General features: G+C 39.3%; 1 protein-coding gene across 4 annotated transcripts in view; it reads left to right on the top strand.

Annotated features, from left to right (window-relative positions):
• The window catches only part of CTPS2 (CTP synthase 2), an 82,810-nt gene extending 58,228 nt beyond the window's left edge, over nt 1-24,582 (top strand). Inside the window, exons 14-21 of one of the 4 annotated variants that reach the window (XR_005931225.1) lie at nt 4,720-4,816; nt 6,894-6,949; nt 8,591-8,687; nt 12,047-12,191; nt 12,433-12,438; nt 21,190-21,300; nt 22,410-22,518; nt 22,991-24,582. Coding sequence is in view for 2 of the 4 variants with exons in the window: in XM_029999025.2 (XP_029854885.1) it covers nt 4,720-4,816; nt 6,894-6,949; nt 8,591-8,687; nt 12,047-12,191; nt 12,433-12,438; nt 21,190-21,259 (471 nt within the window). In the remaining 2 variants the exon portion in view is untranslated. The remainder of the gene's footprint in view (nt 1-4,719; nt 4,817-6,893; nt 6,950-8,590; nt 8,688-12,046; nt 12,192-12,432; nt 12,439-21,189; nt 21,301-22,409; nt 22,519-22,990) is intronic. The other 3 variants (XR_005931226.1, XM_029999025.2, XM_029999027.2) reach the window with 3 other exon arrangements.
• The last annotated feature ends 744 nt before the right edge of the window (nt 24,583-25,326 follow it).

The raw sequence follows: 25,326 nt of genomic DNA, 5'->3' as shown, positions 1-25,326 counted from the left end.
GAAAATTTTAAAACCCTGGTTTTGAATGAACGGGGAAAGAATGTCTTTTTGGTTTACTTGCCAAGTTGGAAGCTGTCAGTACCACTCAGTGTTGCATCTGTCAATTTTTTCTTTAAAATGTTTGTACTATTGTTTCTAAAATGTTAGTATAAACATCCCATTTGTAGGTGGCTGGGTCAGTTTACTGATGAACTTGTGATTGAAACAGATCAGGTTGAATCTAGTAAGTACTGACTAATCCTGCGGAGAAATGATGGAAGAGTCAATAAAAGAATGGATTCCTCTAGTTTGGGTTGAGTCCTTGTCAGTTTGTGTTGCTGGGTTTTTTTCATAGCTGTGTTCAGCAGGGATTAATATTCATCAGTACCTGTCACTGTATTCCCTGCTCCTGTCAGCTTTCCCTCTGCACATCTCTTGTGTGCTGAGTGTCTTAGAGCCTCTTTTCAGTGTTTGATTAATCTTTAGGGTCAGGGCTTCTCCTGATGCTTTGATTAGCACTTACGTGTATAGCAATTTCTTTCAGCAGTGACAAACCATTTGCTCACCAGACAAGGGCAGAGTAAAAGTCAAAACCCCTAAAAATCTGCTTCCAAGGCTGACTTACCAATGAGTTGTTCAAATCAAGTAATGCTCTCCTCCCTCCCTGTCTCCCTCCGTGTCTTTTCCCTCTCTCCCCCCCCAAAAAACCAAACCCGAGTCCGAACAGACCTTCCCCCAAGGTAACCAAGGTAGATGTATTTTGCAAAATGGCATTGCAGGATGTAGGGCAAAACAAAGACAAAACTTAATGGTCCCGGGTGATTACTAAAATGATAGATGTTGGGTTTTCAGGGCCTTGGTTGCTCTATGTTGAGTGTCTGGGCTTGAGAGGTTTTCTCATTAACTTTTATGTTTCCGAACAACAATGAAACGATCCAAGCAGTAGATTTCTGAAAGAAGATTGCAGTTCATGGGTAGTTGAAGTCACTATTCATCAGTAGCATGATTTATTACTGATCAGACTGTTTTATATCTAGAATGTGCTTTGTGTTATGTCAGAGTGATTAATTATTTATTTCATGTTGGCTGTCTGGTGTATAATATGGGATCTCTGTAAAATCCCTGTAGTGTTGGCAGTTTTCAGAGATGTGGATAAGAAGGACCTAATTAATGCCTTCTTTCTTCTTGCACCCTCCCCACTGATGCTTTTTTGTTGCTTTTGGTGCCTGTTGTTCTGTGCTGCTCTCTGCTCTTCAAAGAACTAATGCATAGTGAGAGCTGATTTGTTCTCTGGCAGGAAGCATAAGCTCTTTGAAGAATCTATTCAGTTGCACAGTTGTTCAAAATAACCACCACTTGAAGGTTCATCTTTCATCGGATCAAATAAATTCTGTAAAATATGGCAAAATTTTCCATAATGAGTTGCTTTTCTGATGCTTATTACTGTCCTTGGGCTGTAGGGCAGCAGTGCCACTTTGCTTTTGAAAGCTGCTTGCACAGACCTTGTTGCAGAGAAACTCATGTAATACATAAACGTTGAGGGCTGTGGTGTGATAGTTGCTGAAGTTGATCAGAGGCAGAGAGCACATCAAAAAGGAAGATCCAGAGTCAGAATAGCTCTGAGGTATTACTTTGTAAGTAGCTCCTTTCCTCACCTGACTACAAAAATTAATAATTGAAGCCTTGTCTATTTTCTTACTATCATAAACCTAAAAATCTTGGGGAAGATGGAGAGCAGGTTTATAATGCACATATCAAAAACAAAACATGAACACAGAGTAAGCTGCTTGATGTTGAAACAATACAGCTGTCATATAGGCAGAAAATCTGCCACAGAAATTAGGTTGAACAGTTGTATCATGCAACGTTTCTTAAAAGACACCTCAATTAAGACTTAGCAGACATTAGTGAAAGTTTTAAGAGTTGGATCCTCTTCCAAATGTGTGCCTACCACACTAATGTAACTGTTGAGACAAGGAAGCAGGCCTTCTAGAAGGGAAAGATTAATTGGGGAAAAATGCCCAAATCTTCCCTGTGATGCCATTTTTCCAGTGGAATTTTTGTTGGGCTTGCAGCCCCATGTCGGGTTTGGACCCGAAGGGTGGCAGAAGCCCTCAGCAGAGCAGAGGAAGCTGTGCTTTCACAGCCTGGCTTTGTTCCAGGCCATTATCTAGAGCTTTAGTGGGACTCATGAGAATCCAGTGTTTGGTTTTTGCCTGCTGAAAGAAGGAAGAGCTGAGAGCTGTTTGAACTGATGTGCTCTGTTCAATGAACAGGAGACCATGTATTTGCCAACTGATGTTTTTGAGTCTTCCCGGAGAACACCTTTAAGCACAGTAAATTAGTGAAACCTGCATAGACAGGTCCACTTCATTTGGAGCCAGTGTTTTAACTGAGGAGTTTAAAAGCTGAGCAATGTCCTTCAGGAAGTTACCATCCCACCCATTGTATCCCCATGCTTCCTTCTACTTACGGCATTAAGCTTGAAATGTTTTGATAGAATATCTTAGTATAGCAAATACTGAAAGGTGAAAATAGTGAAATCTATTTTTTTCTGAGTAAGTGGTGGGAAGGGGGAAACACCAAACACCTGGGTATTACCATAATTCAGTTAGCAAAGTTAGACCAAAACACCCTGTCCCAAATTTTTTGAAAGAAAAATCTAAAGCTGAGGTTAGGGGACAATATTTAGGTGCTTGATACACTTTAGAAAATGAAGAAATGTCTAATCTTGACTTTAGCGTCCAACCTTAAAACACAAACAAACCAACCCTCGTTGTTTTTCTTGTCAACTGCAAATATTCGTTAAATAGCCATTAGAGTGAAATTTTTGTAATTGGAAGAGAAGCATATACTTGAAGTACTCGAAAGCTGCTTGTTACCACTTCATCTCCATTTGGCAAGCGTCAGGAGCACAACTTCAAGGTTATCTGTAGTATGGATATAGGCAAGTAAATAACACCTCATGGAAAACTTGTGTTTGATTTCAGAGGGTCAGAGTGTTTGACTTATACACGCAGTCTGCTGTATACATACTAACTGCTTCTAATGTCCTGTGTTTTTTTGTGGACACTACTTCAGGAAAAAAGTAAATGGAAGGAAATAAAGTAAAAGCAGAAGCAGATAATCTCATATTTTTTGAAGTAATAAGGATTCAATAAATGATTTTTAAATTTTTTAATTTTTTTTTTTTTTTAAACTTTGTGGGGTTTTTTTAGCTGAATGTGCTGCATAGTCCTCACACTTATGATTTGAGAGGTAATTAGAGGATTTGTAATATCCCACTGGTTTGATTACAACTCCTGCTTGTGACATTTTATAATGAGTAGATAGCTTATAAATAACATTTTGAAGGTATAAGGTTATACAGAGATAATTGCACAGCTGAAATGCATTGGCACAAGGCCAAAGGCTAAGCACTTTCCACCATCCCTTCTAAATTGAATAACTTTACTTTATGAAGTGTATCATCAGAAATTGTTTTCATTACTCCCAGAGGGCAAATTAAGGTTAATAAAAATCCAATTCCAGATTACCCATATGTGTGAATATTTGTATTTTTAGAACCTTTCTTTGTCAGTTACATTCCTCACTGACTGTGTATACGTAAATACAAGCACGTAGGTCATAGTTTCAGCTCGTGTTTCTACAATTTTGAAGTGTTGTACCTCTCTGAGACAGGCTTCCTCTAAACATGATTTTGAGACCCAAAAGAATTTTTCAAATGGAACAAAACTAAATGCACTCCTTCTACTAAGCCCTGGTTTCTCACATCCCCTGAATCCCACCATCCTGGATTCTACTTGACCTACATAGCAGCCATTTGACCCATCCACCTCAGTCCTCAGACCCAGTATTTGTATATTCTCTTCTTTAAATGTTAAATAGCATATTCTTCATACAAGGCAACCCAGCATTTTGTGGATTCTTAGGCAATCTGAGAAACTCTTTACTAAAGGTGAATTGGGGGGACTGTTTTTCCATTTTCTCCCTGTGATAAATTAGTTACATATATAATCTGAAATAGTACATACATGTTGGAGTCGCCTCTTTTAGTACTCTGCTTTTACAACATTATAGTCTTGTTACAAGTGCCCTCTTTTCTCTTCACTCTGCTGCTCCATGGCCTCCTTTTTTCCCCACTGCCCAAAAAAGAGGACTTCAGCTGTCTTGATAAGACAGCTGTTTCCACCTCTTAGTGTAAGAAGGAACATTGTGTGTAAAGAAAAGAAAGGGCCCAGTGTACAGGAATATTTACCCTGGATAATCTTTCAGCCTCTATCACTGTGTGATTCAGGGACTTGCTTTTTCAGAAATGGTGCCTTTAACACTTGGTGAATTTTTTTCATCCATGAATTTATCAGTTTTTAAAAAGCTATGTACTCTTATAGCACCAAGAATAGCTTTTGGCAGAATTATCCTATTGCTAACATTTTGGTATCTTTTTTAAAAGAAAGGTTTTTTCCACCCCCAAAATTAAATTAAGGAATTAATAAATTGCTTTTGTTGATCTTAACACTAAATGAAAAAGTTTCACACCAGTTAGTTAATATCCCCGGTCTATTACAGTCCCAATACTGAGAACAAAGCATTAGTAAAACCAAAGAGAAGTCATAACTGGGAATGCTTGGAGGAAAATAAATAATGTTACCATTTATAAATCTATGCAACCTGTTACAAAATTGTTGCTTTTTTTTTTTTTTTTGGATGAAACAGTGTTTAAACAATTTTTCTCTACAGGTTATTGACATGCCAGAACATAATCCTGGAGATATGGGTGGAACAATGAGACTGGGGAAGAGGAGGACTGTTTTCAAAACGCAAAATTCTGTTTTAAGTAAGTTATATTTCTGCTCTTATGACTTGCCTTTTGGATAGGAACTCTGTAACTTGGCAAAGCAAAAATGCCAAAGCACGTTTTGTTAAAGGACTACAACCTCAAGCAAGCAGTTGGGTGACAGCTTCCCTGAGCTCATTCACTCTGATCCTGTTCCCATATGCATTTGCCCAGGATTGGAATGTAAAGAAAGAAACAAGAGACATCTGGAAGTCTCAGTGAAAAGGTCAGTTAGGCTCCAATGCTTTAAATAAACCATGAGGAGACTGTTGAGATAAATGAAATGCATTTTATGGTAGCTTAATCCATTATTTTCTTGGGAAGATCAGAATGTTTTCTTTCTATTTTCTTTATGAGTTGATAGGACATGTGAACCAGGGCTTCTTGTTCTACACCTGAAGCTTTTTGGTAAAACTAGCCCAAACTCCTACCCGTTATGCTCTTGCCAGACCTAAACATCGCTTGTCATTCCCTAGAGTTGCCAGTACACCTCAGCCTTAAACGTCATCTGGCCTCGCTGCCTTAGTCCTCACCTTGTCTTGACAAAGTTTCTAGCTAGTATCCTAGTTATAGCCAGGCCCTGCTTAACTCCAGTCTCTGATCCAGCGCTGCCCTAGGCCTAGCCCAGCCCTAGAAACAGTCTTGTTTTGGGAAGGCAAATTATTTGTTGTAGGAAAGGAAAATGATTTGCTGTAACAGGATGCTTCAAAAGGCAAAATAAAAGCAACCAGAATATAGAACAAATGATTCAATTTGATCTGTATGTATTTTAAAACTGAAGTAATACTTGTCTCCTATTAATCACCCTGTTATACAGTGGTAATACAAGTGATGCTGCTGATGTGTAAAAAGTGGTTTCTTGTCCATCAATTAAATATAGGTATATTTCTTATATTGCCCTGCCCATGACATTGATCTGAGCTATTACTATATTTAGCTATGTTGAACTTATGGACTGTATCCTTCTGAGCTTTTAAAAATGACGTCTACTTCAGTAGGAGACCAAAGTGTAATACATACGCACATTTAATGAACATTCTGCCCTTATGGAGAATGCCTGTGCTAGTGATCTGACTGACCTGGGTGACACTTTGCCTGGGTGTGATACAGATATGTGTATTACAATGTACAAGTTGTTCTGTGGCCTAAGCACTTCTTGGAAAAGTTAATATAAGTTAACGTGTCGTAACTCTTGACCAGTATTATGAGTTGTTTAGATGACCATATTTATCAAAGATTCATAGAAAGCTCTGGTAATTTACTCGGGAAATCTGATTCCTGTTTCTAATGCTTTACAACTTGAATGGAAATAATGGTTTTGAAAATGTGGTTCCTTAAAATTAACACATATACCACTTTTTGTAAAATTGCAGTACTATCACTCTACAATTTTTGGAGATCTTCTTGGCAGTCTAGTTCTTGTACCAACCCCTAAGCAAAATAGTAATCCTAATGACACTAGGATAAATTGAGAGCGAAGTTTGAGCCATGACTGTAAGTGAGAGATATGATTAAATTTTGGTTTACTGCATACCTCTAACTTATTCCTTGTTGCTCTGGAACATAGAATGTTCCAGATTAGGCTCAGAGGACTGCAAGAGTCATTTGGGTAATGAGATCAGGAAAACAGAAAATAACAATATTCTTTTTTTGTCATTGGAGGTATTATGCCAGCTGCCATGCATAATCTATTAAAATGGAACAGATGCTACTAAAAGGCTTCCTTCACTGCACCTTTTGCGTACAACTGTTGTAAAACCCTGAAGGGTTTTTATGTTGCTTGTTCACTCAAACGTTTTTTGTTTTATCTTGGGCTTTACAATTCAAATTAGTTTAAGCATGGCCTTCAGACTCTAGTCTACCTAAGCTGTTTCTGGTCAAGGAATATTGAATATGAATCCTGAATAAACTCAGGTGAAACTAGTCATCGCTCAGAAAAACAAAGCTGGAGTGAGATGAATAGTGTTCTGCTATGTTTTACATGTGAAATTTTTTTGAGGTTTAAATTACAAGAAATAGTTGTAACAACTATTAAAGAAACTCATTAGCATTAATTTCTTTTTTGTTTTATATTCAGGGAAACTTTATGGTGATGAAATGTTTGTAGAGGAGCGACACAGGCATCGATATGAGGTAAGCACTGCTAATGTACTTTGTGCTCAAAAGTTAAAGCTTAAGCAAATTGTGTTTCTCTTTGTAGGCACGATTCTTCTTAAAGCCAATGGGAGATTTCTTACATAATTATAACCCCAAATTTAATAATGGTTAGATAGTATAATTTAGATTGAAAGGAACCTCTGTAAGTCTGCTGGTCCAACTCCCTGTTTCGAGCTGAGCCAACTTCATCATTAGTTCAGGCTGCTCGGATTTTGTCCCATCTAGTTTTGAATCTCTCCGAAGAGAGAGATTCCACAACATCTTTTGACAATCTGTTCCAATGCTTAACCACTTCATCGTGAACCCTTTTTTCCCTTATATCTAATAGGAGATTTCCTTGGGCAGTTTGTCTTTCATCTCAGTCTTGTGCTGTGCATCTCGGAGCAGAGTCTGGCTCAGCCTTCTTTATACTGTCCCATTAGATAGTTGAAGTCGGAAACAAGATCCACTCTTTGCCTTCATTTCTCCAGGCTGAAAAAATCCAGCTCATCCAGTCTCTCCTCCTATGTTCCATGTGGTCCAGCCCCCTAACCATCCTGGTTGGACCTCCTATGGACTCGCAACATTTGTCAATCTCTTTCCTGTACTGAAACCAGACACAGTATTGCAGAGGTGTTCTTGCAAGTGTTCAACAGAGGGGAATAATGTAGTGTCCTGTTTCTGTGGTAGAGAAGGTGTAGTGTCTTACCAAAATGGTTTTGGAGAGTCATGTCACAGATTACCTGACTTGACTTCTTGTGAAGTATTTGAAAGGTAAAGGCTTATAATCCTTAAATGCATTGCTCCCTGGCCAATTTGGCTTATTTAAAGGCTTAGATTATATTCAGATAGTGCACATTCTTTCATAGTCTAAATGTAGGCAGGCTTCAGGCATCTACAACTTGGAGGCTAATTCAGATCACTTGCTTCATACCATCCAACTCTGTAGGCCCCTTGTATAGGTCCACTCCTTTGTCTGAAAACATCTGAGCAAAGATGTCTGTGTACATTCAGAATAATGTCATTCAAGGAGATGGGCAAGAGCTGGACTCCTAGAGTTATCTGAGATAGTTCAGAAGGGACCTGACACCATCAGTGTCTCCTGATGAGCTATGAGATGTGTGCATGCTACAAACTGATTCAGACAATGTTAAGTTTCCTTAAAAACCTAGGAGGGGAATGTGATGATGGTAAATGTGCTCAGAGTTTGAGTATTAACTGAGTGGTTAGAATATCACCAAGGAAATGAAACAGCTCACTGCAGAGCTCCTCAGTTTGAAGGAGGAGCTGAACCACAGCTTGTGTCATAACCACTGAAATGCAGTGTTCAAAGAGGAGGTCAGTCTTTACACCTACTGTAGTGGGCTGTTTAAAAAATGAGGAATGCAAGCTACTCAGAATCAGGAGGACAGCAAGCAGAAGGGACCCTGGCTTTAATCTTTGAATGTTACGTAGTAAGCATGCCCACTTTTACAAACTTGTACCAGAGTTGTTAAAACAAGAAAGCAAAAGTTCCCAGCTCTTTTCTCAATTCTTTTCATTCTTGTATGCATACTAAAAACATTACAATTAACTACTGCTGTTTGTTAAATCAAAAAATAAATAGAACTACAATTATTATTATTTTCAATATTTCAGGTGAACCCAGAACTGACTCACTGCTTTGAAGAGAAAGGTTTGAAATTTGTTGGCCATGATACGGAAGGGAAGAGAATGGAAATTATTGAACTGGAGAGTGAGTGTCTTACTTGACTGTAGTACTTTCCACATCTGTTAAAACCATGTAAACTATAGGTTGTTAAATGGCATGTAGGCACAATATTTAGCTGTCATAACAGCCAAGATCATGTTGGGCGATACTGCAAACTCCACCTGTGTATTACAATGGGTGAAGATTCAGAGGATGTTAGAAGTCTTACACTTCTCAAGGACTGTGCGTACATTTGATTATCAGGGAGAGACATGCTCCTTTTCCAAAAGGTCATAATTCTAGCTCAGTGGGATTTGGCTGTGTAGAATCATGGAGTGATTTGGGAGGTCATCTAGTCTAACCCTCTGCTTCAACACAGGGCTACTTTCAAATGTAGATCAGGTTGCTGAGAGCCGTATCAGTCAAGTTTTGAGTATCTCCAAGTATGCTATTAGTTGGACTTCAAACCACTCACCACTGCTCTTTGAACCCAGCAGTCCAGCCATTTTTTAACACATTTTGTAGTCTACCCATAATCCATAGCTCCCAACTTGCATGCTAGGAAACCATATCAAAAGCCTTGCTAAAGTCAGGATAAAGGAAGGCTGCTGCTCTCCTTGCATCTAAAGACTGATTGTTCCCAAGCTTGTTGTGCCCAATTGTCTTCCTGTCCTTCATGTGTCTGGAAATGCCTTGGAGGATGATTTGTTTTATAATCTTACCATAAACTGAGGTTAGGCTGACCGTCCTGTAGTTCCTTGGATCCTTGTTTTTGCCTTTCTTGAAGGGTGTGGTGACTGCCTTCTTCCAGTCATCAGGGACTCTCATGATCGCCTTGGCCTTTTAAAGGTAAAAACCAGCTTCACGCTGACATTGGCCTGCTCTCTAAGCACCCTCAAATATTCTTAATCAGGTCCCAATAACTAATATACGTTCAGTTTGCTTGAGTATATGAAAATGTATACATGCAATGTAGCCAAAGTATAAAACATCACTGGAATATATTAGCCTAGAGAGGCTGTGAAATCTCCATCCTTGCAGATAGAGACCTTCAAAACTTGACTAGACAAAGCTGTCAGCAACCTGATTTAACTTCGAACTTGACCCTGCTTTGAGCAGGAGGTGGGACTAGAGACCTCCCAAGGTGCCTTCTAATCAGTTGGTGTCTCTTTCGGTTACCCTCTGTTTAGAATCATAGAAAAAAGTATGCAAATCAAATAGAAAGCAAGCTCCTTTCTTTCACATGAGTGATTCAGATAGATGAGGGTTTGATAGTGTGGAAATCAGGTAGATTTGGACTACTTTACCAAGTAAGACTTGATGTCTTTTCTAAAAGATTGTGAAATAAAAAGGAGCTACACTGCATATGTTTGTTGAATGCTACACAGAGTAGCTCTTAGAAACAATGCCTTTGATTTTGCTTGATTCTTTGATTAACTCCTTGCTGTTAAGTTACTGTTGGCTAGATGAGTACCAAGCACTTGAAGATGCAGGCTACCTTACAAGATTTTTTTTTTTCTTTTATGTGGCCCCTAATTGCCATTGGTTAAGATAAACTCCATGCACACAAACATAAATTTATCCTAAGACTACATTATGATCCTATGGAGTGCTGTTTGTGACATGATGCTCCTGAGAATTCATTTTATATACTCCATGGTATGTTGAAGAACAGTGCTGTAATTTTGAACCAGGTTTTGCATATAGACACCTACTTATAATGTCAAGCAACTGCACCATAGAGAGTAATCTGAGAGCAAAGGATACATGTGAATTCATAAACTGCTAATTGTCATGGTGTTCTTTGCTTAGTTTCTTCCTGATAGATTACCTCTGTTACGCATGCTGGTGTTGGGAGGCTATTTTGTCTGTTCTGCATGAAACAACTTTGAGAGCATTGTGAAATAGATCAGGCAAAATTTTTAAATTGCATGTTACTGTTAAAAGAACAAAAGCAGCAGTAAAACCTGGAATTATTTCACAATGGGCTACAAGGAGACTCTGATTACTAAAGAAAAACAATCATCATAAGGAGGAGGTGGGTTGGAGCGGAAGCACAGAAATAACAGTACACCAGATGGCTTAGGCAAAGCTTTAAGCAAAATATCCCCACAGGAAATATTTGATGCTTTGTCATTGTCTTGCTTTACAGCTTTAAAGAACTGAACTGCATGGTAGAGAAGGAAGTTACGGGATAAATTTAGGATCCAGGTTCTCTTTTAAGACGTAGCAGCAGAGAGAAGAGCAGTATACTAGACCATATAGTTTATCTTCATAGAAGAAAAACCCAGCTTTCTTGTTATCACTTATTCTGTACTGCAGAAAATGCCTTGAATGTTTGGGATTATTCTGGATAATTGTCGAACCAGAAGAGATCTGTGGTTAATTTCGTCCAGTGTCCTGGCACTAGAAGTGGTTAATGTTAGCTCCTTTAAAACAATACTTAAAGAAGGAACAGGTGCACAGCATGGGAGAGTACAAAAACATTTTTCCTTCCTTATCCTTTCGAAGAAGACAGAAGGGAATCAGAAGCAGTAGTAAAGAGGTGCTTTGATTGGGAAACAGAGCGCTGAAGATTTAAGAGAAGATGAAGCAGCATGGCTTGTTTAGCTTAACAGGTGGAGTTGAGTGATGGTGATATTGTCATCCTTAATCACCCAGGCCAAACAGTAGGAAAGAAGAGCACCATAAGAAATGGGTATAAGTTGGCTGTAACAAAGATGGCCTGTGAATTAGGAAAACATTTCTAAGCAAAAGGAGAGAGTATCAAAAGAGCTTGACCCTTTGTGTGTGAGACTATCGTCGTGTAGCTGCATTCAGTAACAGGAGACTGGCCTTAATGTCCCAGGATATCTGTTCCAGGCCTAATTACTTGAAGCTTGTTTTCCCCAGTTTTCTCTGTATGTTGCTTTCATATCTGTGTCTTAGTGTATAAATTGTTGCTGTATGGTAATGCTTGGTCTTTTAGGAACTGTTTTATTTTTCCTTCAGATATGTATGGGTGCATGTTCTGAATATACATGCATAAATATATATTAACCAAATATACATAACCAAAATACTATGAAAATGACATGATAAATGTAGACTTTGTGGTTGTTCCCCCCACTCCCCTCCCACATGTTGGTACAGGTTTATTATTCAGCTTTTAGTTACATCATTGTGCACGTTAAGGTTGAATCACAGGATGATTTTTCCTTAATTTGCCTTACTAGCCTTCTGCCTCTGTTGTCAGTTGCTTTTAATGGAAAAAGTTAAGGTTCCTGCTGCCTTGCCCTTAAATTCACACATGCTGATCTGGCTTCTGGACACCTGTGTGAAATCTTCAATAAATGTTTTTCCTAACAGTTGTTCTGCTATCTTCTTCCTATGTCTTATAATTTTATTTGACATCTATCTTGTAGATCACCCATATTTTGTGGGAGTTCAGTTCCACCCAGAGTTTTCCTCAAGACCTATGAAACCTTCACCTCCATACCTTGGACTGTTGCTAGCAGCAACTGGGACACTCAGTGCGTACCTGCAACGTGGATGTAAATTGTCTCCAAGGTAATCTTTCTTACTTACTTGCCTGCAGTTTGACAGTCACATTTTTGGAGGGACTATCCCGTCATTCAGTTCTGAAGTCCAGAAGAGGAAAAGGAGTTCTTCATGTATTGATTTACTTGTTCCTGTGCATGCCTGACATAAACCATGCTGTAAAAGTATCTATAGGCAGTAAGCACAGTTCCTGACTTCCTTCTTTTCAGAGGCTATTAGGGCTAAAGGCAGATCCATACATTATAATCAGAAAGAAGTAAAACACCTTTAGTAAATTCATGTGAAGTTAGTGGCCTCCTGTGCTAGGTTTCATTAGTAGTTTCATTAATACTTTCATAGGTGGTTTCACAGGGAAAGAGATTTGCTAGAGGACCAAGCAATTAAGTTAAATTCTTACCTAATTGTATTTGAATGATGATAGTAACAAAAAAGAAAACACTGATTTTATTTTGCAATAGCTAAATAATTAATACCATCTAGCAGGGATAGGCCTGAAACAAAACAGTTGGGATATCCTTAGACTTATGGAAGGGTTTGGATCTAGATCAAAACTGGATGGTTCAGCCAAACTAAAATCCTTTGTCCCAGTTCCCTTCAACACAGAGTTTTTTGTTTATTTAGTGTAGCAATAGTTTTTAGCCAGTGTTAACTCAAACTCATTCTTGTTTATTTCAATAATATTGATAACAGTTACCATTTCATTACAATAACAATAATAAAGAGGTCAGAGGGAAGCCTAGGGTACAATAAAAAAAATTAAAAAAAATTAAATCCCAGAATGACTGAATAGTAACACAGAACAGATCCAACTCTGGCTTACTGGCTTTTCCTCTAAACAAGGCACCAAGCTTACTAGTTTTGTGGGGTGGGTTTTTGGTTTTTTGAGCATTGCTTTCTATTAAAATGAGGTCCTTTACTTAAGTGAGAAATAGAAATTTTTTTCAGGTTTCAGTAGTAATGGAAAATAGCCAAGCCGGACCAGATCAATTCATTTTGGTACCCTGCTCCTAATGGGTATCAGTTGTCTTTCACAAATGCACTTAATCTTTGCTCACCCTGGCCAGTTGTGCAATGATGTACATACAGAGAATTTCTTTCAGATCTGCAAACTACAGCTTGATTGAAATACTCCTATTACCTTAGCCTGTCATTGTTAGTGATCATAACATTATCTGCCTTTTAAAATTTGTGCAAGTGCATTACACAGGTCAAATTTTTGTGGTGCTTGGCAGGAGGGAGTCTTCAAACACAGTGATCTTCAGTCTTTTCTTCTTGTGGGCACTCTCTGCCTCACAGTTCATCTTGTTTCCCAGGTCCCAATATCCTTTCTTTTACTGCTTCCTCCTATAAGTATACCTATTTGTCTCTCTGAGAGAAAGAAAAATTAGGTTTTTTGAATGAGTGATCTGCATGTGTCCTGCTAATTTAAATTTAAATCCCTTAGCATTATAGCAAGTATGTTTTCTAACCTTGACTTCAAGTTTCAGTAATTACTGAAAGTGCTGCACTTCCACTTATTTGAATTAACAGATAATCAATAAAAAAGTATACCCAACTCTTTTTCTTCATGTTCATACAATAAACTCCAACTGACACTTAAAACATTCAGCAAAGACAAAAATTCTTACCCCAGAACTTTATATATAAAAATACAAATTTTACCATTTACCTTGTTACACAGCAGTCAAGCAAACCCCTCTGTCTTGAGAAAGAGCATTGGAATAGAAAAACATTTTGAGTCTAAAAGAGGAGCATTTTGCAGGGAAGAATTTTCAGGAGGGAATTTCAGTGCTAATTACAGCACACCCACTCACATTAACATATCTACCTGCTGAGTGGAAAGTATTTCCAATTTAAACCTTTAAACCCCAGAATGCTAGTGATTTAATTTAACAGTAAAGCTAAGGCATGTCATAACAAGACTGAAACAAATCTGAGGAGAGGATTTTCTGCACGCTGCATCTGGCACTGCATACGTGAATTGTAGTCATGCTGTTGACTAGAGCAAAGGTGCAACCTGAAAGAGAATTTGTGGAGGCCAGCAAGGTGAGCAGATTACCTAAACTAGGCTATTAAAGACACTAAAAAGAGAGTTAATGATGAAGTCCTGAGACGAAAGGAAATACGTATTTCAGCATGAGATTCTTAACAGGAAATCATTGTCCCAGAACTTTTAACAGGTCCATAATTAGGACACAATTTTAGAACATCTGACGCCTGGACAGAAGCCCTAGCTTCTAAGCAAAGCAAACAGTAAATTTAAAGATGCATAAGGATTGGAGTAACTTGGTGACGAGTTGTTACTCAGTTACCTGAAGTGGCAGTGGGGCATCTAAGTTGTCTTTGCGGTTTCAGCCTCTTGGGCTTTATGGCATGAGCGCCTGACCATCAGACAAAGCCATGCAGTTCAGACCATCAGACAAAGCCATGCAGTTCAATTCCTTGTGAATGCTTTTAAATCATGACCTTTTCCAAATCTTTTCCATGGAAATATTGAAGTCACCATTTCATACGTAGCTGAGGAGGGTAAGCAGTTGCCAGTTTACATGTTTCGTTTTAAAGGACGGAAAACCAGAACCAGAGAAGACTCAGGAAGTGTACAATACCCACAAATGTGCTGCTTTTTAAGAGAAACCAAAAGGTTTTAATGGAAAACTAGAGGATGAAGAGGGGAACTTCATATATAATGTTGCTGGCTTTTACGGATTCTTGTGGAATTTCACTTGAAAAAAGTCATAAAAACTGGCTTATCTTTGGGAACAGTGTCCTATTGATTGCAAAACCACTGATGTACAATAAAGCCATGTTGCTGGTTTTGTTTCCCATGGCAAATTTAGCATAAGCAGGTTTTATTTTTTTTTTCTCCTCAACCAACATCTTTATTAATGGCCTGCAAGAGTAGGCTACAGTGTAATGATATTTGCAAATATAATTCAAAGAGGAGTTGAAAGCACTATTCAGAACAAAGAAATAACATAAAAAGATATAGAGAATTTAGAAACCTGAGCTGAAAATAATGAAATCTTGTGTTTCTCTGGAGGAAGAGAGTAGCAGGGTAAAGATAAATAATTTAAACACAAATGTCCAGTAGAATGGAGGAAAGGTAGGAAGTGAGAGATGTTCTTACATGAGAAAGTGTGGGCAACTAGGACTGCAGGCAAAAGAAATTTTTGCAAGTCATCAGTGAATATGCTAGTGGAAGGCACCAATCCAATACCATCTAGTCACAGTGTAATCTGTTAAGTTCTGGGCAAGTAATTAATAAAAGATGACTTATGAGTTCCATTCAGAGACAAGCAACAAAAGCAGCTAGAGGACAGGAGGAGTGGTGCATAAAGAAAAAACCTCAGAAGACTTGTCCGTATGGTGCTTACTGCACTGGTCCAGCATGGTCCAGCTCTCTCCCAGACCAGCTGTGTAGGGAGGTTTGGGCAAGCACCTATAAAAAGAACAGTAAATAGCCTGTGTGACATGTTCTGGTGTATGAGGGACAAAGGAGATATGAGCAGGGCTATCTGTGATGTCCCCTGTACATTGTCCCCAAAAAATAACACCTCTGGCACAGCATCATGTTTCTGCCATTGGCCAAATCCAGACATTTCAGAGGAAAGTGAAGGAAATCTTGTGGCTTGAAGACTGTTAAGAGAGCAGCAGAGGAGGGGCTGCTCCACAAAAGATGACAATCCAGCAGCAGCAGCTGTACTAGTAGGGGTAGCGTCCTCACCAGCAGGAATCAGTGCCACAGTCGCCAAGGAAGGCAAGTGGGCTGGCTCCAGTGACAGTCACCATGTCCTACAGACAGTCCGGTGCAGGAGTGCAAAGTGATGGGTCAGGTCTGGTCAATGCAGGATGTCCAGTCATCAAGTGACCACAGAGATGGGTACAGGCGTGCCTGTGACGTAGCTCAGGCAGCAACTGGGGGCCAAGGCTCCTGGCCCCATGGGTGGGTGCCCCAGGTAAGGATGGGCAGGGCAGTTAAGACCTATTGGTGCCCTCAGAGCTCTTACAGAAAACTACAGAAAAAGTTTTAAAGGAAATACCATCTCAACCATAGTGGTACTTAGTGATGAACTTAGTAATGGTTAGTAATGGCAGTTAACTTTGTCATTTTAATGTTAGATGTTTACAGTGAAGACACTTCTGAGCTAGTCACCCCAAGTCTTTTTCTGTGGTTGCTAAGTGAATAGGGACTTCAAAGGAGCCAAATAGCTCATCATAATGGTTGAGTGGGTCAGAAGCATTACACCCTACAAGTGCCTATTTCTCTCCATTGACTGTAAGAAGCTGGTGGTAGCGATCTCAGATGAAGTTGTCCAAAGCTATATGAATTGAATCCCATGCATGGGACTCAGCTGAGAGTTTTTATAATGCCCAGATATGTTCTGGCACCTTGGCTGTGATTTTTGTAAGGCTGGGTCCTAATAAAACCATTATCCTAGATCCAGTTATGTGAGTGGAGATGTTTGGCAGGTTGGAACTGGGGAGTCTTAGATATGTGCTGAGGGCTTCTGTAATGAAATGATGTTTCATGGAAGCATGGGATCATATAATGATAGTGATCATAACAAATGATATAATGATCATAAAAATATGCACTGAGAAATATGGGTGACTGCAGTTATAATAATTGCACAATCAAATATGCATTTATTTTAAATAATGTTTTAATAACTATAATAATTTTAATCATTCAGCTTTATGTGGGGGGAATAAATAATAATAATTGACAGATTTCTTTTTGCTAGGTTCTTGAAAGCTATAACAATTGTTTGTTTTAAACAGCCACAGCCTGTACTAAATGTAATTACATTTATCTTTAATTTGCATTGAGGAAGAAGTGGCACTTAGCTTGGCTAAGTCCCCTTTGCAGGGAATAGCATTACTGTAACAATTCTCTAAGTTGCTTACATTTCTGGAAAAGGACTTTTTTGTCAATGATACATTAAAAAAGGATGAAAAAAGTCCCTCTGAAACTGTGTCAAATCGTTCATTTTTGAAGAATGTTGATCTGGATTTTTCAAATGAAACAGAACGTTCAAGGAGTACCCATTTTACAGTTGCCTGTGTTTCTTAATAAAAACATTGAAAGCAGACAGTTCGGTGCTTTTGAGCAGCTGTTCGAGAAATACAGGTTTAAAGTTCATCTTGAGTCTTAATCCTAGTGGTTTTGTAGCTGAGATTGGTTGCTGAGGTGATGCATTCCAGCTTCATGCCATGTGGTCCCAGCTGTCGGCTGCCTCCTGTACCATATTGGTAGGGAATCTTCTCATCTTGCCTCCTTCCATGCTTTAGACTGATGCATAGCAGAGGTATGATGATGCCTCTGTCAGTAGGACAGAGAGAGCTGAAATAGGCATGAATTTTGTAATAATGGAGCACAGGCAGGGGGAGGCTCTTCTTATTGCTTACGTCTTGAGAAGACACGGATCTCAGGATGAGTGAACTTTAAAACAAAACAAACCCCTGTAATGTAATTTCTCAACAGAGGATGTTTTCCTTGCTCCAGTCAGGAAATACGTTGCAGTTCACTGCAAAGTGAAATGCCAGCTAGGTACTGGTTGATTTTTCATTTTGAAGTGAATGTATTTCCATTAACTACAGGTAGATTAGGTGCAAGGATCAAAGTGACCAAAATTCTTCATCTTGATGACTGAAGTGACTGACTAGATGCAGTGACACTACATGCTGAGTTTTGTTCTGTTTTTCTTTTGGCCACATCTTTATACTCCAGATCCCATGAAAAAAAGATGGAGTAGAACCACTGTGGTGGCTTTAGATCTGCTCACTAGCTCCTTTTTGTTGGAATCCACTGTTGTGAGAATCGTTACAAACAAGATGAAGTGGGTGTCAGGTTCCTGCCCAAGAAAATTACTAATTAATTTGTACACAAACTGAGAGAAAAAGTTGCTGAAGGAAATGTAAGCATATTTTTTTCAACTGAGGGCTCAGTGTGGAAAAGAATTTCATAAAGGAAAAGCCGGGCTTATTTGATTTCCCACCACCACTTTCATAGCCAGCACGTTTAAGCAACTATGAACACAAAATATCCATTTGGTTTTTGTGTTTAATATCTGTGTAGCAACTTAGTGTAATTTGGAAGGAAGTACACATTTATTCTGAAGAGAGGTGATGACTCATTTGTGGTTAATACCACCTGGAGTTTTTCTTCAGATTACTCATCAGTTGAATACAGTTCATATCACAGTAGATCTCAGGAACTGGACATCAGCACTGGTTTGAAGCTATAACACCCAGGTGCAGATATGCCAGGATTCATGAGTCCCTGTTTGCTTTCAAGTCCACTGGCAGCTTAACTCTTGAAGAAGTTCAGGTTTCCTTGCAGCCCAAGTTGCTCTTGTTAACATGATACCACAGCTTCTGGGGCTGCTTAGAGATACCGTTCAAGCAGCTGAAACTGTGAGACCGACAGTTACCTGAGTCTGAAGCCCAAGGGCTGATCCTTACCTGGGTATTTCCCCTACCTTTCTTGCCACTGTGGCCTGCCTGTTAGAGATAAAACTGACTTACACCCAACAGAACAGCCCTAAAGTAGGGGAGACCATGAGGTTCTACTGCAGAAGTCAAAAATGTGATGACAAGAGCCCTTCTCTGGGATGTGGAGTCAAATCTTGTACTGAATTGGGCAGTGTGGGAACAGGAACGAAATTGTCATCACCCGAGTAAGTATTTTAGCCTCTGGGCTAGTGGCTAGCCAAGTACCCCTCAGCTTCTGCAAACTAGAAACAGGCCTGAGGAGTTGGGATGGTAAGTCAATGAAATGACAGAAGCATCCAGCATTGTGTGACTGCTTCTATGGGCGAATGCTTCTAAAACCTATGTTGTTGAGTGGGGGAGGACCGATGATGAGAGTGCTGGGTGGGGATCAGTGCCTAACTGTCTTCAAGAGATGAAGCTGAGCAGTTTGCCACTCACCTCATTGATCCCTGAGCATTTTTACTGAAGCATCTGTCTCCCATACCGTGTTGTATATGGAGCTCTGGCATATGTTTTTGGGCTGTGACTGCCACTGGGCAGCAGAGCCGGTAAAATAAGCAAAAGTTCTCTGAAGACTTTGGGCTTAAACCAGGGTTATCATAAGATTACGCAGCTCTCTGCAGTCACAGTTTTATCCTCTGTTCTGTGGACAATCTTTGCTATTTTGCTGTGATGTGAAAATACAAAACTGTTCTAATAATACTGAATTTTTATTCCATGTTCTCATGGGTACTTTCAGAAAGAAGTAAGTACAATGTTGGTGATGTTGTGTTTGTCTGTGTGCATCTGGCATGCTTGATCATACTGTTAACAACACTTTCCTCACTTGAACTGTGTAATTGTTTGCCAGCTGGTGAAATGATTAAATTGAGCATTTCTCACTAGCCCAATATGACGCACTCTTTATAAGAAACGCATCAACAACATGCGTGTCATGTGAAGAAAGGGCAGAACGCTGTAGGCAAAGTCTTAATGTTAGAACAGTCAGAATATCTATGCTATCTTGTGCAGAATTTGGTAGGGTGATTTGCTGTAACTGTGGGAGGCTTTCCTAACAGCAGTAGAAATTAAATGAGATGACCGTTGGTGCCATTCCTCCTGTCCCATTCTATTAAAATGGCTGTGTTTTTACCTAATATTTTTTTTTTTTTTTTTTTTTTTTTTTTTTTTTGCGAAGAAGAGAGGGTGAAATTCAGGCTGCAAAGCAGTGCTCAGTAACACGCACCAGTATAGCAGAGTGCAGTTTGTTCACTGTTCCACATTGCAGTCTAGATCAAAGATCTCCAGCTGTGGCGTTACATAGTTCCCCTTGAAACATCACATAGCAGGGAGTCACTGCAGATCAACTGGTAAGGCTGTGTCTAGGCGGGTCATGGGCTGGTTATGTGCTTGATGTCTCAGTAGGAGATCATGCCCAGAGGTGGGGAGCGTGACGTGACCGAGGTCCTGTTGGCTGGAGGACAAAGGTGTATGTGATAAGAGTGAGATGTGACAAGGCGGGTGTGCAGTGGCTGGAGTAGAGCTGGTACCCAAGGCTAACACTGGTGTACCCACACAAATGAGGTCTGAGATCCCCACCTGTACGGTGTTAACCATAACTTGCACTCTGAAGTATCACAGAACTGACCAGAATTATTGCTGCTCAAATATACTTGTCAGTTCCCTGGGTTCCCTTTGCTGGCTTCTGATCTTGGGAAATTCAAGTATCTGGAAAACAGACTGTAGAAGTGAAGTGTAGTAGGGGGAGGTGGAGGCTGGAGGTTCTTCTGAAGAGGTACACTTAGAGTTAAGATAAACCTGGAGACCCAATAGACATCACAGCTGACTGAAAATACTGTTTGTGGGCACTTCTTTCTCTTGGTTGCTGTGGTGATTCCTGTTCTTCACTGTTGCCTTGTTCTGGCCACTTATAAAACAATCAGTTGCATGGCAGTTTGTTCTGTGAAAACCGGTCTGTTGCTCTCAGGAAACGGCAGAAGGGGATAAAAACCTCAGGAAAAACTGTCAGGATATTGCTTGGTGCAATGAAAATGATTTATGTTCTGACTGAAAAAGCAAGAATTGTAATTTAAGTATAAGTTGAAGCATTCTGAATAAATAAAGTTGTCTTAACTTTTTCTTTGGTCAAAACAATAATTTTCTGTATCATAAAGGAGAAATTCCTTTTAGTCTTGCTCTGAATACCTGTTACTCTCCATGTTGTTAGTCATGGTCGTAGGCATACAGCACCAGCAAACTGTAGAATGAATGTACAGGAGCTAAGCAAAAAGAAATTGAACATACTGTTTCTCAGGTAAAATATTTTTTCTCATCAGATCTTAAACTCCAAACTTGAGCCCATTCCTGTAGAGGAAGGTGTTCTAAAATACCAAAATTGAGCACAAACTTAAAGTAGTTTTCTGGAAATGGGTCGCATTTGAGGAAAGTGTTGGTCATATACATCATCTGGGTTGGAGGGTCTGAAATAAAGTACTTGTTTTAGGTCCTTCTGACTGTGTATTGCTTTTAACAGTGACAGCTACAGTGACCTCAGCGATGACAGCTCTCCAGAAAAAGAGTTTCCTAATTCAGAAACAAGCTGAAAGGATTGTATGAGATCACAGAAATGGATGATACTATTGAGGTAAACCGAATTGTTTTGATACTCCTTTATGACATTTATTTCTTCTAGACTTAAAACAGGAGACAAAGTTATCTTGATTCTTCCTTTTGTTTCAAATCCCATCTGAGAGCTTATGTTTTCTTCCTTGCCTGCAGCACTTAATTGTTTTCCTCTTCTGCTGCTTAACTCTGCAATTGTGATATTAAAGTCTGCTAAGTGTTTTGGGTACAGCTTGTCTGTAGGATGCTGTACAAAATCAAGTTGTGTTAGTGTTTGAAGATAAAATGAAAATACTTCTTAAAATTATGTTTTCTTTTTTTTGTTACTTCAGTTTGGATCACTTCGAGTACACTATGTTGACATGTCTTTTTATTTTGTATTAATATTCACCTGTAATTGCCTTTGATGCATTGGTACAATGAAGACATCCCAAGATAAATACTTGGATTTAATCTGCAGAGTGATAGAGATGCAAACGAGTTTTATAAAATCATAGCTTTGTTTGCTATAGGCTTTGCCAAAGTGATGTCGGATTGGTTGTTTTTTCACCTGTAAACATGGTAGCCATAGATTTCCTTTCAGTTTGGAGGTTATATTTCCTATGAGACAACTGATCTCTGCAGGATCTGGGTTTGAATCTTAGTCTTACTTTATTTTCCTTACACAGATTCATCAGAGTCGTGGCTGGTATGGTACTCTGATCCATGTGTACATACATGCTTTTCAGTATTTCTGGGCACTTCTGTAAGCAGGACACAACTTTCGCCTCTGATTTTATTCCTCTCACATGGTGTAGTCGCTAAGCAGCTGTGCCAAACAGACGATTAAGGCTGCATATGAATGATGCATTTCTGCTTGATGGTCTCATGATTACAATACTGGCATGAGATGGTAGAAGTTGGAGTTTAGTCCTTAGCTGCAGCATGGGTTTCTTCTGTGATTTTTAATTTATTTCTTTTTCCCTCTCATGTGCCACATGTTAAAGATAATAATACATCCCCAAATCGTATGAGTGGAGAACAGAATGTTAAATGATTTCATGACCTGGTGCATGCAGATACAGTACTGATGCATGTCCTAGAGTGACCAAAAAATAAGTAGACAAAATGTTCCTTTTCACTCTTGCCCAGATCCTTCCCACCTCCAAACATCACTATGGCTGTTTTCTCGAGACCAACACATAGTACAGGACAGCCCCTTTAGCTTTGACCTTCCTTTCCTCGATGGAATTTATGAATGGTAATTCTCTGTTTACCATTGCAGATGTGACTTTTTCAGTGCTTGGATGAATGTACTTTTGTGATGCTTTTAAGTTGTTATCAGTAGTCAAGCTGATTTTGTTTGAACATGTCACTGGTGGATACCAGTTGTATTCCACAGAATTACTCTAGAAAGGATTAAACAACTAATTCCAGATATAAAAGAAGGATAGAAGCATTAGCTCATTTTTATCTCAGGGTTAATTCTACCCATTAATCAGAGCTGGATACACATGTAGACTATATTTGGCTTTGTGGTTTTGCTTTATGCAGTTTGACCTAGATGAAATGCATCTACTTGTAGTATTTACCATCGGACTACTTTGAAGTCAGTCAATGAATTTGAGAGAAACTGACATAAGCATGAAATAAACTGAGTTACAGAAGAAATATTTTTAATCATTAAATTTTTCCATTTATTCTTCCTTCCCCTTCCTCTTTTTATGTTACAGAAAGTTGGGAACGGGACAATATTGAATAGAAGAAAGTAGAAGAGTAAGCTGCTTACAGTCCTCATAGTGTCTTCTCCTGTAGTGTTTTCAGTAATTCTCTTTACAGATGACAGTTTTACTGTCCTGTAGCAAAAACTGTTCTGTATAAATGCTGTTTCTCTTTAAACATGACAAAATGGTTGTGCACCTTAGCTGTTAATCGTTACTGATCTTCTCCTATGTTTCAGAGCAATCTCAGGTGAATATGTATTAACTTGCTAGTTCACAACTGTTCTTGATTTGAAGGAAGATTTGATTGTTTTCAGTTTGCCTTAGAACAGGTAGATAAAATGCATTAGTTCTTGTGAATGAGAGGGAATGCACTGAAAAATTTAAGGGAAAGTTGTCTTATCCATGAGCAGTAGAGAACTGGTTCAGGTTTGTTTCCCTGTTAAGCTTGTTGTGTATATATATTTTTACTTTTTTGCTGTTCAATATGTACAAATGAGAAATTATTGCTGTATTTCAGCTCTTTGTGATTATAATAATGGATGTTGGATACAAATCTTTTCACTTTGCTTTTATAAGTGATTTCACTTACAAAAGTTCAAGTTTATTTGCTCTATTTCTCCTGAAAGTCTGATAATACTGAATGTAATTCTGACCTACAAAATTACAGAAGTGATATTAGAAGGTGGGTTTGCATTTGTATTTTGTAGGAGAGAAGGTAAATACACTCATATGTTAAAATGTAATTTGAACACTTGTATGAAAGTTGTAGAAGAACCAGTCATAAACCTGGAGCATTATCTGGGCTCCAGCCATGCAACACTCAGTTAATTTCAATAGATGAGTATAAAGGTGAATTAAGGTTCACTCTTGTTTTCCCTCATCCAGTGACCACTCCGTGGTCATGGCGCTCATTCCCCAATAGAATAGAACAAGGTATTTTAATTTAGAAATCACAAGTTATTCCACTATACAACAATTGCAGGCAGCCCTGCAAAGGCAAGACTGCAGCCTGAATCACTGAGGCAGAAGGGGAAGGTGAGAGGTGCTGTACTGCGTTTAAGGCTGGATCCCATGAGCAATGTGGTATCATCAGACCTGTCACAGAAGCTGGACCTGAGCTATGTAGCTGGTGGGCTCCGAATGCCTGGGGCACTCTTTCCTATAAAGAAAACTTCTGAATTTTGAGCTTTGTATTTCGTTTTGGTTTTGGGCAAAGCGACTTTTTTAATTCATCAAAAGGTAAATATCTGTAGGAAAAAAAAAGCACCATGTCCCTTTTTACAGCTTTGTAAAACAGTACCTCTGAGAGCTTTGCATTGCTTTAGAAAATCTCAGGTTACACAGCCAATTTGTCTCTTCACTGAAAGAAGCTTTAATGGTAACAAAATATCAAATGTATTCCTATGGCAGCGTTCTTCTAAAGTGATTTGCAAATGTGTGCCTTAGAGATAGCAGGTCTTGACAGAATTGGTGTCACCGTTTGTCTTCCCCAGGGAGAGACACTGGCCACTGGTTTGTGAAAGGTGAAACATTTCCTAAGATTGTCTGTAATGTGCAAATGTATTTTCAAATATATTAAATTGTGTTATTCAGAAGTGTTAGATACTGTGTTAAAGAATCATGGTGCCAATTGTGAACTGTGGTGTCAAGGAGGGAATTTTTCATTAGTCATGTCCCAGTTGTATTGTCTGTGAGAAGCTGTGAGTTATCCAACAACATGAGGGGACAAAAAGACATACAGCCTAGGGTGAAGCTGGAAACAGCACCTTAATCTCCCAGCACCCTTACCAATCCTCTTCCTGCTGACTGTGCTACACAAAGCAGTATCCTGGAGACAAACACATCGCTGCCACAGGGGATCCATCTCCTATTTGAAGTGACAGCAGCAGTGGCATGCCATTTCCAAAATGGAAGAAGGCGAACAAGCCTTTTCCAGCCAAATCCTGGCCTGCATTAGGAGTCTTGGCAGCATGTTGAGGGAGGTGATCCTTCCCCTCTACTCAGTCCTGGTGAGGTCACACCCAGAGTGCTGTGTCCAGTTGTGGGCTGCCCAGTACAAGAGGGACATGGGCATACTGGAAGGAGTCCAGTGAAGGGCCACTAAGGTGATTAAAGACTGGAGCATCCCTCCTGTGAGGAAAGGCTGAGAGTGCGCTGGTTTTGGCTGGGATAGAGTTAATTTTCTTCGTAGTAGCCAGTATGGGGCTATGGTTTGGATCTGTGCTGGAAACAGTGTTGATAACACAGGGATGTTTTCGTCACTGGTGAGCAGTGCTTACACAGAGCCAAGGGCTGTTCTGCTCCTCACCCCACCCCACCAGCGAGGAGACTGGGGGGGGCACAAG

The sequence above is a fragment of the Aquila chrysaetos genome, chromosome 23, assembly GCF_900496995.4.
Source record: "Aquila chrysaetos chrysaetos chromosome 23, bAquChr1.4, whole genome shotgun sequence".
In the NCBI taxonomy this organism is placed as follows: Eukaryota; Metazoa; Chordata; class Aves; order Accipitriformes; family Accipitridae; genus Aquila; species Aquila chrysaetos.
The sequence above is the reverse complement of the archived record's forward strand: the minus strand, read 5'-3'. Positions and strand labels throughout refer to the sequence as shown.